The 11,187-nt window shown below is 54.4% G+C and overlaps 2 protein-coding genes across 7 annotated transcripts in view; one reads left to right on the top strand and one right to left on the bottom strand.

Moving 5' to 3' along the window:
- RCC2 (regulator of chromosome condensation 2) overlaps window positions 1-4,608 on the bottom strand; it is a 101,058-nt gene extending 96,450 nt beyond the window's left edge. Inside the window, exons 1-2 of the mRNA XM_024749983.1 lie at window positions 4,557-4,608; window positions 4,432-4,505 (exon numbers count right to left, since the gene is read on the bottom strand). Of these exons, the coding sequence (XP_024605751.1) occupies window positions 4,432-4,505; window positions 4,557-4,608 (126 nt within the window). The remainder of the gene's footprint in view (window positions 1-4,431; window positions 4,506-4,556) is intronic.
- The window catches only part of ARHGEF10L (Rho guanine nucleotide exchange factor 10 like), a 158,517-nt gene that overhangs the window by 24,518 nt on the left and 122,812 nt on the right, over window positions 1-11,187 (top strand). The window contains exon 1 of one of the 6 annotated variants that reach the window (XM_024749720.1): window positions 7,838-7,856. The exons of the other annotated variants lie outside the window; for them this stretch is intronic. The gene's annotated coding sequence lies outside the window, so the exon portion shown is untranslated. Of the gene's footprint in view, window positions 1-7,837; window positions 7,857-11,187 lie in introns of those variants that run through there. 6 annotated transcript variants of the gene reach the window in all.

Genomic DNA, 11,187 nt, shown 5'->3' with positions numbered 1-11,187 from the left:
GCGGGCTGGAAGAGATGGGGAGCGGTTCCCAGAGCCCTGTTCCTGTGAGTCCCGTCACTTTGGGCAGGTGTCTTGCCCCTCTGGAGTCTTGGTTACCTCATCTGTGAGGGAGGGATAATATTAAACGTGCTCCCGAGGGATTGAAAAAATAACTGGTGTTGTTCACTGAGGGCCTCGAGCGTGCCAGGCAGTATACATTATCTTCTTCCGGTTCATGTGGCAACCTTTGAGGTATGTCGGGTTATCTTCATTTTACAGATGGGGCAGCCGAGGAACAGAGAGGGTAATTCACCTGAAGTCGCACAGCTTGTAAGTGGCAGAACTTGAACACTGATCCACCTGACTCTGGAGCCCTCCCTTGAAACCCCTTTGGTCCCTGTCACACTTCCTTGGCAAATCACCTGATAGAATCTTCTGGGGCTCCAGCTTTCTGGCCACCCCACTTTGGGGCACCCCAATCTAGTCCAACCCCATAAGTTTTATCACGAGGCCTTGGAGCCCCAGTGGGCCTAAGCCCCTTGCTCATCATCTCACAGCCACTTGGAGCAGACTTGGGACAAGAATCCCAGCATCCCAGGGATACTGGCCTTCTGCTCTTTCGCTGCCCCAGGGCCCCAGAAAGACCACCGGACTGGGAGCCTGGCACCTGGGTTCTAATCCCACCTCTTCCTCAAACCAGCCAGGAAGGCTTGGGCAACATTTCATCCTGCCTCTAACTTCACCCTAAGCCTCAGTTTCCTCTTCTGCAAAATGAGCAGGTGGAGAATCTAGGGTCTCTACCAATTCTAATAACCCACGATTATAGGATTTCAGATTTCTGGGAGTCTGCAAGAGTCAAACATCTGCCGCTTTTTTCTACTTTCTGTCCTCTGTTGCCTGGGGAGCAGGGGGAGATTGAATTGAGAAAACAACTCAGAGAGCCCTATAGTTAGATAGCAGCTTATGATCTAAGCATTGATGGAGCGCCCTGTGTGCTAGGCACTGAGCTGGCCGCTTTGCGTATAACTGAATGGTGTGCTCACCAGGGAGGTGGGTATTATTAGCTACGTTGCAGGTGTGGAAACTGAGGCATAAAGAGGTTAGCTAACTCTCCCGAGGGCCAGGCTATACAGTTACCTTTAGAACTTATAAGAACTGGACTTATAAGCCCAGAGGCAGTGCTAAGGGTCTGTGTGGGATCCTTCCTGCCTCGTGGCCCATCGTACAGAGCTCTTGGTAAAACCGGCTCTCTGGGACCCCAGATGGAAAAATTCACCCTATCCATCCACCCTTGAGCAATGGTGATTGGGGTCCAATCTGGAAACACTCAACGGATGAGTCACAGGGAGGATGATGAAGGGATGATGGCAGGGACAGCCAAACAGTGCTTAGTCCGCTGTCGGCCAGAGCTCAGCCTAGCCTGGCAGCCCGGACACAGAGCGCAGGCCGCGGCTGTTCACAGAGTCGAGGATTTGGGACCAGAGAGAGGCTGTGGCTGATGGGGAGGGAAATGGGAGCTGAGGGTAGGACAGTGGGGTCGGACTCTTGTCTAGAGCTGGAAGGGCTTTCTGGGATTATCTACTCCAAGCTCCTAGTTTTATGTATGGGACATCTTAGTCTGGAGAAGGGCCATAACTTGCCCTGGGCCACACAGCCAGTGACAACAGACCCGAGAACAGAAGAGGATTTGGGAAGCTGGATCCTCAGCTTCCTTCTGGCCACTGTCATGGGGATGACTTCCTGCCAGGCCCTGCTGCTGCCCGCCCTCGCTCCCTTCCATCAGAAGATCAAGAGTAAGAACAGTGATAGCAAACAGAGGAATCGTCTCGCCGAGTATAAGAACGGTGGTCGCCAGCGTGGACTCTGGAGGCAGGCTGTCTTGCTCAAGCCTTACCGTCCCCCCACCCCCTTCCTCGCCCTGTGACTCTGGGAAGGGCATGTAATTCCTCTCAGCCTCCAACTTTCTTCATCTGTATCATGATTCAAGCAGATTCTGAAACTGCAGGACTTTTCAATGCCTTTCACATCTAGAAGGGCAACCTCTGCCCTGGTTCTTCCATGGTCTTTGACCACTGAACACCTTTTTTTGCCCTGAGTATCTATTAGCGTATTTCAGGACACAGGTATTTCCCCAGGTGTGCAGACTGAGAAGCACTGATGTGGGTGGTTCCTCAGGACTATCTAAACATTTGAACTCAGACACTGTGCACTGATCGTAGAGTTCTGGGGAGACATCCCTACTGAGCTGTGGCATTCAGCACCCTCACCAGTCTCCTTGGGATGCATAACCGACCAGACTGTTTCTGCTCATTCCATTCTCTGCTGCCTCCTCCTTCCTGGAGCATGAGTTGCTTTATCACCATACGTGGTGGAAACAGAAGGAGCCTTCCCCGATTGGAGCTGCTCTGTCTTCCCGGGACAGCAAGCCTGGCTGAGATGTCCAGGGCCGGCAGCTGCTACCCTGCTGCCAGGCTCACCGGGGAGCAGGCTTGGAGGATGCGAGGCAGGGCGGCCTGGGACCGTGGGGTGAGTCTGGGGCATGGCCACCTGGCTTCTAGGTTGGCTCTCCCACTCACTCTTTTATAACCTTGGGCAAGACACAGCCCTGCCTGGGCCTCAGTTTCCACATCTGTAAGATAAGAGGCTAGGTGTAGTGATTTGTTGGTTCCCTTTGGGGCTGATGTTCTGAGGAATGGGCATATTTGTTACCTTTTGGCCTCATACCCTCATTCATTTGCTGGGTTCTTGGAGTCATCCAAGATATCCCCCTATTTTTTTTTTTTTGGCTGCACCGCACAGCTTGCGGGATCTCAGTTCCCCATTCCCCGATCAGGGATTGAACCTGGGCCACGGCAGTGAAAGCCCCGAATCGTAATAACCATTAGGCCACCAGGGAACTCCCAAGATGTCCTGACAGGAGCTTTTCTTTCTCAGGAGGTTAGGTGTGCATGAAGGTGCCAGATACAAGCAGGTGCTCTGAGCACCCGTGGGAACTGGGAGCCAGTAATTCTTTTAAGTTAGTGTGTGCCAGCATTGCCCCGACAGCCTGCAAAGAATTCAGACTCTCGGCCCTCACCCCTAGAGATTCTAAGTTTGTAGGTTGGGGTTGGACCTTAGAGTCTACATTTTTAAAAAGACTCCCCTTCATTCAGGTTGTTGTGAAGTCAGTGGTTCAAGGGCCACACTTTGAAAAAGGCCCTTAGACTCTCTTTGAGCCAAAAAAGACTTAGGAGAGGGACAACCTGCTAGGTTTGGTGATGACTCTGTGTGACCCTGTTCCGAGCTGCCCTCATCTGTGCTCACAGCCTTCAGTAGCTGGTTACTCTTCTTGCCGACAAGCTAGTGTTTCCCAAACCTGACTGATTATCAGAATCTCCAGGAAGCTTTTGAACAAAATACGAATTCTTGAGTCTCACCCTTAGTGATTCTAAGCCAGCATATCTTGGCTGGGACAGGAAATCTCCATGTTTAAAAGGCTCCCTAGGTCTTTGGTTCATTTGTTTGTCGTTCATTCATGCAATGGTCTAGGCCCAGGGGAAGGCGTTGAGGACTTAATTGTTAGACCAGACGCAGTCTCGGACATTATGTCACCTATGCTACAACCTGGTGAAGGAGACAGACAGTGATCACATAGGGATGCTCAGCCAATTTGGGGAAATATGTCTAGAAAATGGTTGGGTCAGATTAAATACCTGGGCAAAGCTGGGCTTCCTGGTAAATTCCAGATTGAGGTAGAGCCCTGAGCCCAGTGGCCTTTGGTCACTGCTTATGGACACCTGTCATTTTTTCATTCACTTGTTCTTTTATTCATCCATCCATCCATCCATCTATCCATTCATCCATCAGTCGATTCACCCATCCATCTATCCACACATCCACCCATCTCTCCATCCATCCATCCATCCATATATCCACTAATCCACCCACTTACCTAACCATCCATCCACCCATCCACACATCACTCTTGAATCTCTACCATGTGTTGTGGGCTGCACTAGGTACTGGAGAGACAGAAATGAAAAGCCTTGTCCCTACCCTCAAGGAGCTCACAGTCTAGTGGGTGGAGGGGTCAGAAAGCAAAGCAAATGATTCCAATCCAGAGTGTTAGTTGCTCAGAGGGGCGAGTGGCTGGTCTCCCAGTGGGCCTCATGGAAGATTTCCCTGAAGCTGGCTTGTGTTAAGGCTCAGAATGTAGGTGGGAGGGTCCCAGGCAGATAACGTAGGGCATGGCTTCCAGGCCAAGGAAGGGTCTTGCCCTGGGGAGGGCAGGTCATTGTGGCTGGGCAGGTGGGGGCACCTCTTCTGCTCCTGGAGCTCAGGCTCTGTCTTTTGTTTTCCATGTTTGTTTCTCCATGAGGCCTGGTCCACAGTAGGTGCTCAGCAAACATTCATCGTTGGTGAGTGGGGAGGTGTGGGGTGATCTGGAAGAAGGCATGGCCTTGTGGGCCACACTGAGGAGCTTGTGGCTCTGTGGGCCCTGGGCAGGGTGCAGGTGGGGAATGACACCATCGCCTGGGCTCCCTTGGCTGGGGGAAGGGGGAGAATGGACATGACCAAGGGGGCCCCCCAGCTCTCACCTTTGTCGGCCTCCTGGGCCTTCAGTTCTCTCCTTGTGCGGATCAGAGCCATTGCCTCTGTGAAAACTCGTTGAGCCCATGGCTCTTTTCCTAGAGTGGGTCTCTCCTGCAACCCAAGGGCTCTGCCTCTGTTGGTGGATGAGGAGAGCAGGGTGCTCTGGGGAGGTGAGTAGATGCAAGGGTGGGTGGCTAAGAGCCTTGGCCTCTGACATCAGCCTGTTTTTGTTTATTGTTTTTTAAACGAATTAATTAATTAATTAATTATTGGCTGCATTGGGTCTTGGTTGCTGCATGCAGGCTTTCTCTAGTTGCAGCGAGCGGGGGCTGCTCTTCTTTGCGTGAGTGGGTTTCTTATGGTGGTGGCTTCTCCTGTTGCAGAGCACAGGCTCTAGGCACGCGGACTTCAGTAGTTGTGGCTCACGGGCTTAGTAGATGCGGCGCACGGGCTTAGTTGCTCCGCGGCATGTGGGAATCTTCCACGGACCAGGGCTTGAACCCATGTCCCGCTGCGCCACCAGGGAAGCCCCATCAGCCTGGTTCTGATTCTCACTTCTGCCTTTTGTCAGCTGTGTGTCCTGAGGCAAGTGTCTCTACCTCCCTGTGCTTCAGTTCAGTTTCTCAGTTTGTTCTTGAACCGATTAAGAAAGTTGTCATGTGCAAAGTACTCAGAGCAGTGCCTGGCACCCAGTAAAGCATCTGATAAATGTTAGTTGACGTGTGGAGCTTGGGAGGCAGTCGTGCTGCGGTGATTGGACCCAGAAGGCCTTGTTCGAATCCCGCCTCTACCTCTGACTAATTGTAGAGACCTTGGCAAGATGACTCAGGCTCCGAGTTCGGGTTTCTCATCTGTGATGCCCCATAGGATTGCTGGGAGGAGCGCGGAGTCTGGTGGTTCCTTCTCTGCACTGGGCTTATTACTGAAGTCCGAAAACTTGGGTCTTAACCGGTAGAGTGAAATCTCCATCTAGTGAGGGTGGTGTGGACGGTCACCTCCACAGCCGGCAGGCTCTGGGGGTCGGTCTCATGTCTGTAGGGCCACCTCTCTTGGTCCCAGCCCCCCCCTTCACATGCCCTCACTGGTTTCTGGTGTCCTTTGGAAATGGGTCATCATATGACAGGGCACGGGGTCTTCAGAGCAGGGTGCTATGGGGGGAGGGTCGCACTAGTCTGTAGGGGCACGTGGAAGGGACTCTTCTTCCCCAGCCAGCCTGGGTCTGGGTACCCTGGAGAGACCGGGATTTCAGACACCTGTCCCGGCCTCAGCACCCCCCTACTTCTCCCACATCATGTCCCTGCTTGGTTTGAATGCTCAGGGCTGAGTGATTTGGGCATGCCTGATGCCCCAGAAGATTTGGGTCACAAGCAGGTAAATATTAAACCCAGAAAGCTAGCTCTGAATGGAAACCTGTTTGGGCTGGCTGCCTGGGGGACTGCCAGGTTCTGAGCCTCCCACCCAGCTGATGGCTAGGATAGGCAAGCACCCTCCAGGGGAAGAAAGGGCACCTGCTCCATTCCACGTGACTGGATTTACTTGCCGTTACTGTCCAGTGGTCCGGGGCTGCTGTGTCTGCTTTACAGTGAGGAAGAAACCAAGGCACAGAGAGGGCAGGAGGTCTGCTTAGGTTTACATAGCGAATGGGGGGACCTGGGGTTGGACCCGGGAGGGTCTCTCAGCAAAGCCCGTGCTTTTCTGGCCCTGGGCCCCCAGTGGTCTCCTTGCTGCTGCTAGGGCCGTGCCAGGATGCTGTGGGGATCACAGGTGCTGAGGTTTGCTCTCTGGCTCCTCTGAGCCTGGGCCTCAGATTCCCTTTTTTGCAAAGTGGGGACAGTCTTGTTTGGGGTCCCTGGCAGGCAGGACTGGGCCCAGGACACCTGAGTGCAGCGATGCTGGGGCCAGGATCCCAGGGAGCGCTTCCTGTTTGCAATGTACAAAGCTCTCCTGGGGCCTGGGCAGGGCTTCGGGAGTAACCACCTGGCCAGTCAAATAAGTCTTCTCTTTTTTTTTTTTTGATGTTGGGGGTAGGAGTTTATTAATTAATTAATTTATTTTTGCTGTGTTGGGTCTTCGTTTCTGTGTGAGGGCTTTCTCTGGTTGTGGCAAGCGGGGCCCACTCTTCATCATGGTGCGCGGGCCTCTCACTATCGCGGCCTCTCTTGTTGCCGAGCACAGGCTCCAGATGCGCACAGGCTCAGTAGTTGTGGCTCACGGGCCTAGTTGCTCCGCGGCATGTGGGATCCTTCCAGACCAGGGCTCGAACCCGTGTCCCCTGCATTAGCAGGCAGATTCTCAACCACTGCACCACCAGGGAAGCCCCAAATAAACCTTCTCTTGAATACCATGTATGACAGGGCCTAGCCACAGTTCCCATCCTCTGGGAGCCGATACACAAGCCAGAATGAGAACATAGGTTTGGGGCTTCAGGACCTGGGTTTGCATTCCGGGTCTTATTAGCTTTGTGATCTTGGGCAGGTGCCTTCGTCTGGCTTAGCCTTGTCAGCTCGTTTTGAAAGACAGGAATTATAATTTACTTCACCAGGCCATGGCGAAGAGGAAGTGAGATGGTGTTCTCAGAGCTCCTGGTAGAAAGTAGGTGTTCAGTCAGTTGACTGCCCTCCTCAGGCTCTCAGGGGATAGTCTTCTAAGGCTGAAAGTGACCAGCAGGTCTGAAAGGCGAGTGAAGACTGGTTCCCAGTGCTGCCAGCAGTCTAGGAGTAGCATGGGCTGGTGCTGCAGGCAGCTGGGGACGGGGCAGGACGGGGCGTCTGCTCCACAACAGCATGGGTGGGATGTGGGGTAAGCTTAGCTGGGGAGAGAGGGGGGTGTTGGCTTTTACCTGGTCTCCCCACCCCCAGCCCTATAGGCAGTGGCAGCCCCAGACCCTTGGCTGTTTTCACAGACTGTGAAAATCAGAAGCCTGGGAGAGGAAGTGACTTGTCGAGCGTTGGTGGGAGTTGGTGGCAGAGGCAGCCTGACCCCTAGTCCGAGGTCCACCGGGTCCTGTTGCTGCTCCATCAGCCGCCTGGGGTGGGCCCCTGGGGCTGGTGGCCTCCCTCACCTCTCCGGCCTGCCCTGAAGCCAGCTATGAATGGAATATTCTGGGCTACATGACTCACAGACTGGCCCTTCCTCCACCAGGGCGCTTTGGGTTTTCCTTTCTTTACTTTTCCCTAATAAGGTCTCATGTGGCTGGCTTTCACCTCTCCTTTCTTTGGGCCTGGAGGAGTGGTGACTTTTGCCCCAGGAAGCCTGTCCTGGGAGGGCTCCTGTTAGGCTGCTGGACTGCACGTACTCAAACCTGGGTAAGTTTAAAGGGAGGCCGGGCAGAGGCATTGGAGCCGCGCAGACCTGGGTCCGGAGCTCGCTGCCCGCTTTCTAGCTGTGTGACCTCGGGCAAGTCCCTTTGCCCTTCTGAGCCTCAGTTTTCGGACTCAGTTCAATCCAACCCACATTTATTGAACCCTGTTAGCTGCCAGGTATGGCGCTAGGCAGTTCCGGTGGAGCAGCAAGCAGACTCAGCCGCTGTCCTCCGGGAGCCTCGAGACTGAGTGCGGAGTCACGTGGGGACCGGGCTTCCCAACCCGAAGCACATGTGAAACCCCACACCTGGCTCCCGGTTTTACTAGAAACTCAGAGATCATAGTGAGCCTTAGTTTGATTCCCAGCTAGCGAGAGCAGTAGTTGGGATTTCATGTCAATTACTGTCACTTCGATTTCACACTTGTTAGCAGGAAAGCGCAGGACCTACTTCTGGAGGAACGGCCTTGATTTTCCACGCAAGTTGGTGATGTGAGTTCGTGTCCCAGGTGGTGAGCTGAGGCTGCCGTGTTCCCACGTGTGCCCCAGCCTTGGCAAGGAGGAAATGCAACCCAGATGATGTTCCAGGGTAGTCCACCGCCTGGCATGTAGTGGGTCCTCAAGAAGTGTTTGTTGAACCAATGAGAGGGACAGTGGCAGCCTGGAACACATCCTAGCGAGGGTGTGATTGACTCGGGGAAGGAGGGCCAGCTTATGGGTGTCCCGTGCAGGAGGGAGGAGGCTTGTCCTGAGAAACTTCACAGGATGAAATGAGGGCAGGTTTAGACTTTTCTAATGTGGGGCGATGAGTCTTCTGCCAAAGGAGGAATTCAAACATGAGAATATGATGTGGGGCAGTGACTCAGGCTTGGGTAGAGGTGACGCATTTATGGAATAGCCACTCTGTGGCTGGCGTAGGGCTGGGCTCAGTAAGCTCCATCAGGGCAGGGAGGCTTTTCCTGTTTTTGTTCACTGATGTATCCCAGGTACCTAGAACAGTACTTGGCTCACAGGGGTGCTTAATAAACGTGAATTGATTGACTGAATGCATGAAGGAGTATATTACTTAATTGGGTCTCAGGGGTGTTATTACACCCAGAGTGCAGATAAGTAAACTGAGGCTTATGGCGGCCAAGTCACATGTTTGCTGGGTTGTGGGGTCAGGATTTGGAGTCAGGGCTGCCTGATTGCAAAGCTTGTGCTCTGACCCACCCATCTGTTGGGATCCTCAAGAAGGAATTCTTGCCCTGGCTGACAGGTTGGATTTCAGCCTCTCAGAGATCCCTCTCTTCTGAGAGTGGCTGATTGTGGGAAAATACAACATGCTTGACTCTGATGGCAGGGCCAGTGGTGCGAATCACAGTGGATCACCCAGCCTGCTCTGTTCGGCAGGCGCCCTTTCAAAGAGAGGGGTTAGGAGGGGATGGATGCTGCCCGCCCTAAGGGGGTCCCGCCAGGCTTGGCCTGATGTTGTGGTCACCCTCAGCCACAGCAGAGGGGAGGGCGCTGGCTCAGGCGGTGGCTGGCACACTGCCGGCACAGTGGGACCTGAATCTCAGGCCGACCCTGCCCAGGTGCCTGCTCCGGGGGAGTGGCTGGATTGGTGAGGGTGAATCCCTGGCGTTCACGGGAACCTGTGCCTACCCTCAGCCCCCAGGTGGTTCTGGACAAGGAAGGCCTTTGCATTCAACTGCTCCAGGAGGGGGCCACTTATTGAGGCTCTGCTGGGGACCTCGTAGCTAGAACACTTGCCCAGGGCCACCGGGCTGGAGCACTTTGTCTGCTGGTCCCCCACGTTCTCCTGATGTGCTGCTGCTTCGGGTCCCTGTCCCACCAGCTCCCCACGGCCCCGTCTGCTCACCTGAGCATTTCCCAGGCAGCAGGGCAGCCCAGCGGACTGGTGGCCGGCTAGCGGCTGAGGTGCGGAGGTGTGAATACCGTAGGGGTTCAAGGCACAGCCCTGCAGCTAGATGGCCTGAGATCCAATCCCAGTTCCCCCTTGTATTGACCGTGGGACCTTGAGCAATTTTCTTACCCTCTCTGTGCCTCTGTTTCCTAATCTGTAAAATGGGGGTGATAATAGTTCCTCTCTGAAAAGGTTGTTGTAAAGATTAAAGTAACTATAGGCGTAAAGGAATTGGAATTGCTCCGGGCCCTTAGTTAGCGGTTAATACATGTGAGGTGCTGTGGTGCTGATTTTGGCATTCACTCCTTGGTGGCAGCTCGAGGAACCAGCGTCTGCCTTTCTTCAGTGCCCTGTGTCTGGGCCCTGGATTCCACCCACTCAGTGCCACTTTTGTGGATGAGTACCTGGGCCGGGTTGCTGGGGAGAGACGAGCCAGGGCAGCGCGTCTCCCCCTTTCTACCATCCTCCCTCCCTCTCTCCTGCTCCCATGTCCCAGGCCTTGCAGAGATGAACCATTCATGCTTTTGTTTACTGTTTCAAGGAGCAGTAACTGACATCCTCCCACCCCAGGTTCAGGGCCACGCCTGGGAGTTCCCCTAGACCTCCAGGTCTCCCCCGCAGAAGCACCGCCTGCTCTAGACTGTTGGAGCCCATTCAGTTCACCTTCCCCTGCTGGACCGTGAGCTCCGAGGGCTGGAGATGCTTGATGAATAAGTGTCCAGGGCTGAGCCATGTGCTAGGCTGGGCTCGGGGCGGTGGGGGGCGGAGGCGGTCAGAGGGGAGTTGGGCATCGGCCCTGGCCCAGGAGAGCTCAGGTCTGGTTGTTTATTTGTGAACTCAGAGATGGCGGCTAGGTGCCAGGAACAGGTGCTGGGTGCTGAGGAGGGAGAGGCGTGAGGCGTGGTCCTTGCTTTGAAGAGCCTGCCCTCTCTCCCTCCCTCCTGCCGTCCCTCCCCACTTCCTGTATTCCAGACGCCACGCCAGGTGGTGGAGGCACACGGAAAAGTAGGTCGTCGTCTCTGCCCCCAGTCTCTGCCCCGAGATCCACAAAAACAAGTAACCAGAGCATAATTCAGTTTCTTTAGAGACTTGGAACCTGGTATCTTCTGCCGTGGAAACCGATGGCAATGACTTTGGTCTCTGTGTCCCTGTGACTAATAGCAGTAACACTACCCCGCGTTAACAGGCCAGTGTCTGCCCTAGATCCCCAGAGGACTTGACCAGATGCCCCGAGACCAGGAGTTTTCGACCTCAGCACTGTCGACACTTGAGCTGGATAGTTCTCTGCTGTGGAGGCCGGGCTCTGCACTGTAGGACATGCAGAGCATCCCTGGCCTCTACCCCTTACATGCCACTAGCTTCCCCCTCCCTCCCCGTTGTGACAACCCAAACGTCTCCAGACATTGCCAAATGTCCCTGGGTGGCAAAGT

Source organism: Neophocaena asiaeorientalis, unplaced genomic scaffold, assembly GCF_003031525.2.
Source record: "Neophocaena asiaeorientalis asiaeorientalis breed wild unplaced genomic scaffold, Neophocaena_asiaeorientalis_V1.1 scaffold275, whole genome shotgun sequence".
NCBI classification, from domain to species: domain Eukaryota; kingdom Metazoa; phylum Chordata; class Mammalia; order Artiodactyla; family Phocoenidae; genus Neophocaena; species Neophocaena asiaeorientalis.
The sequence above is the reverse complement of the archived record's forward strand: the minus strand, read 5'-3'. Positions and strand labels throughout refer to the sequence as shown.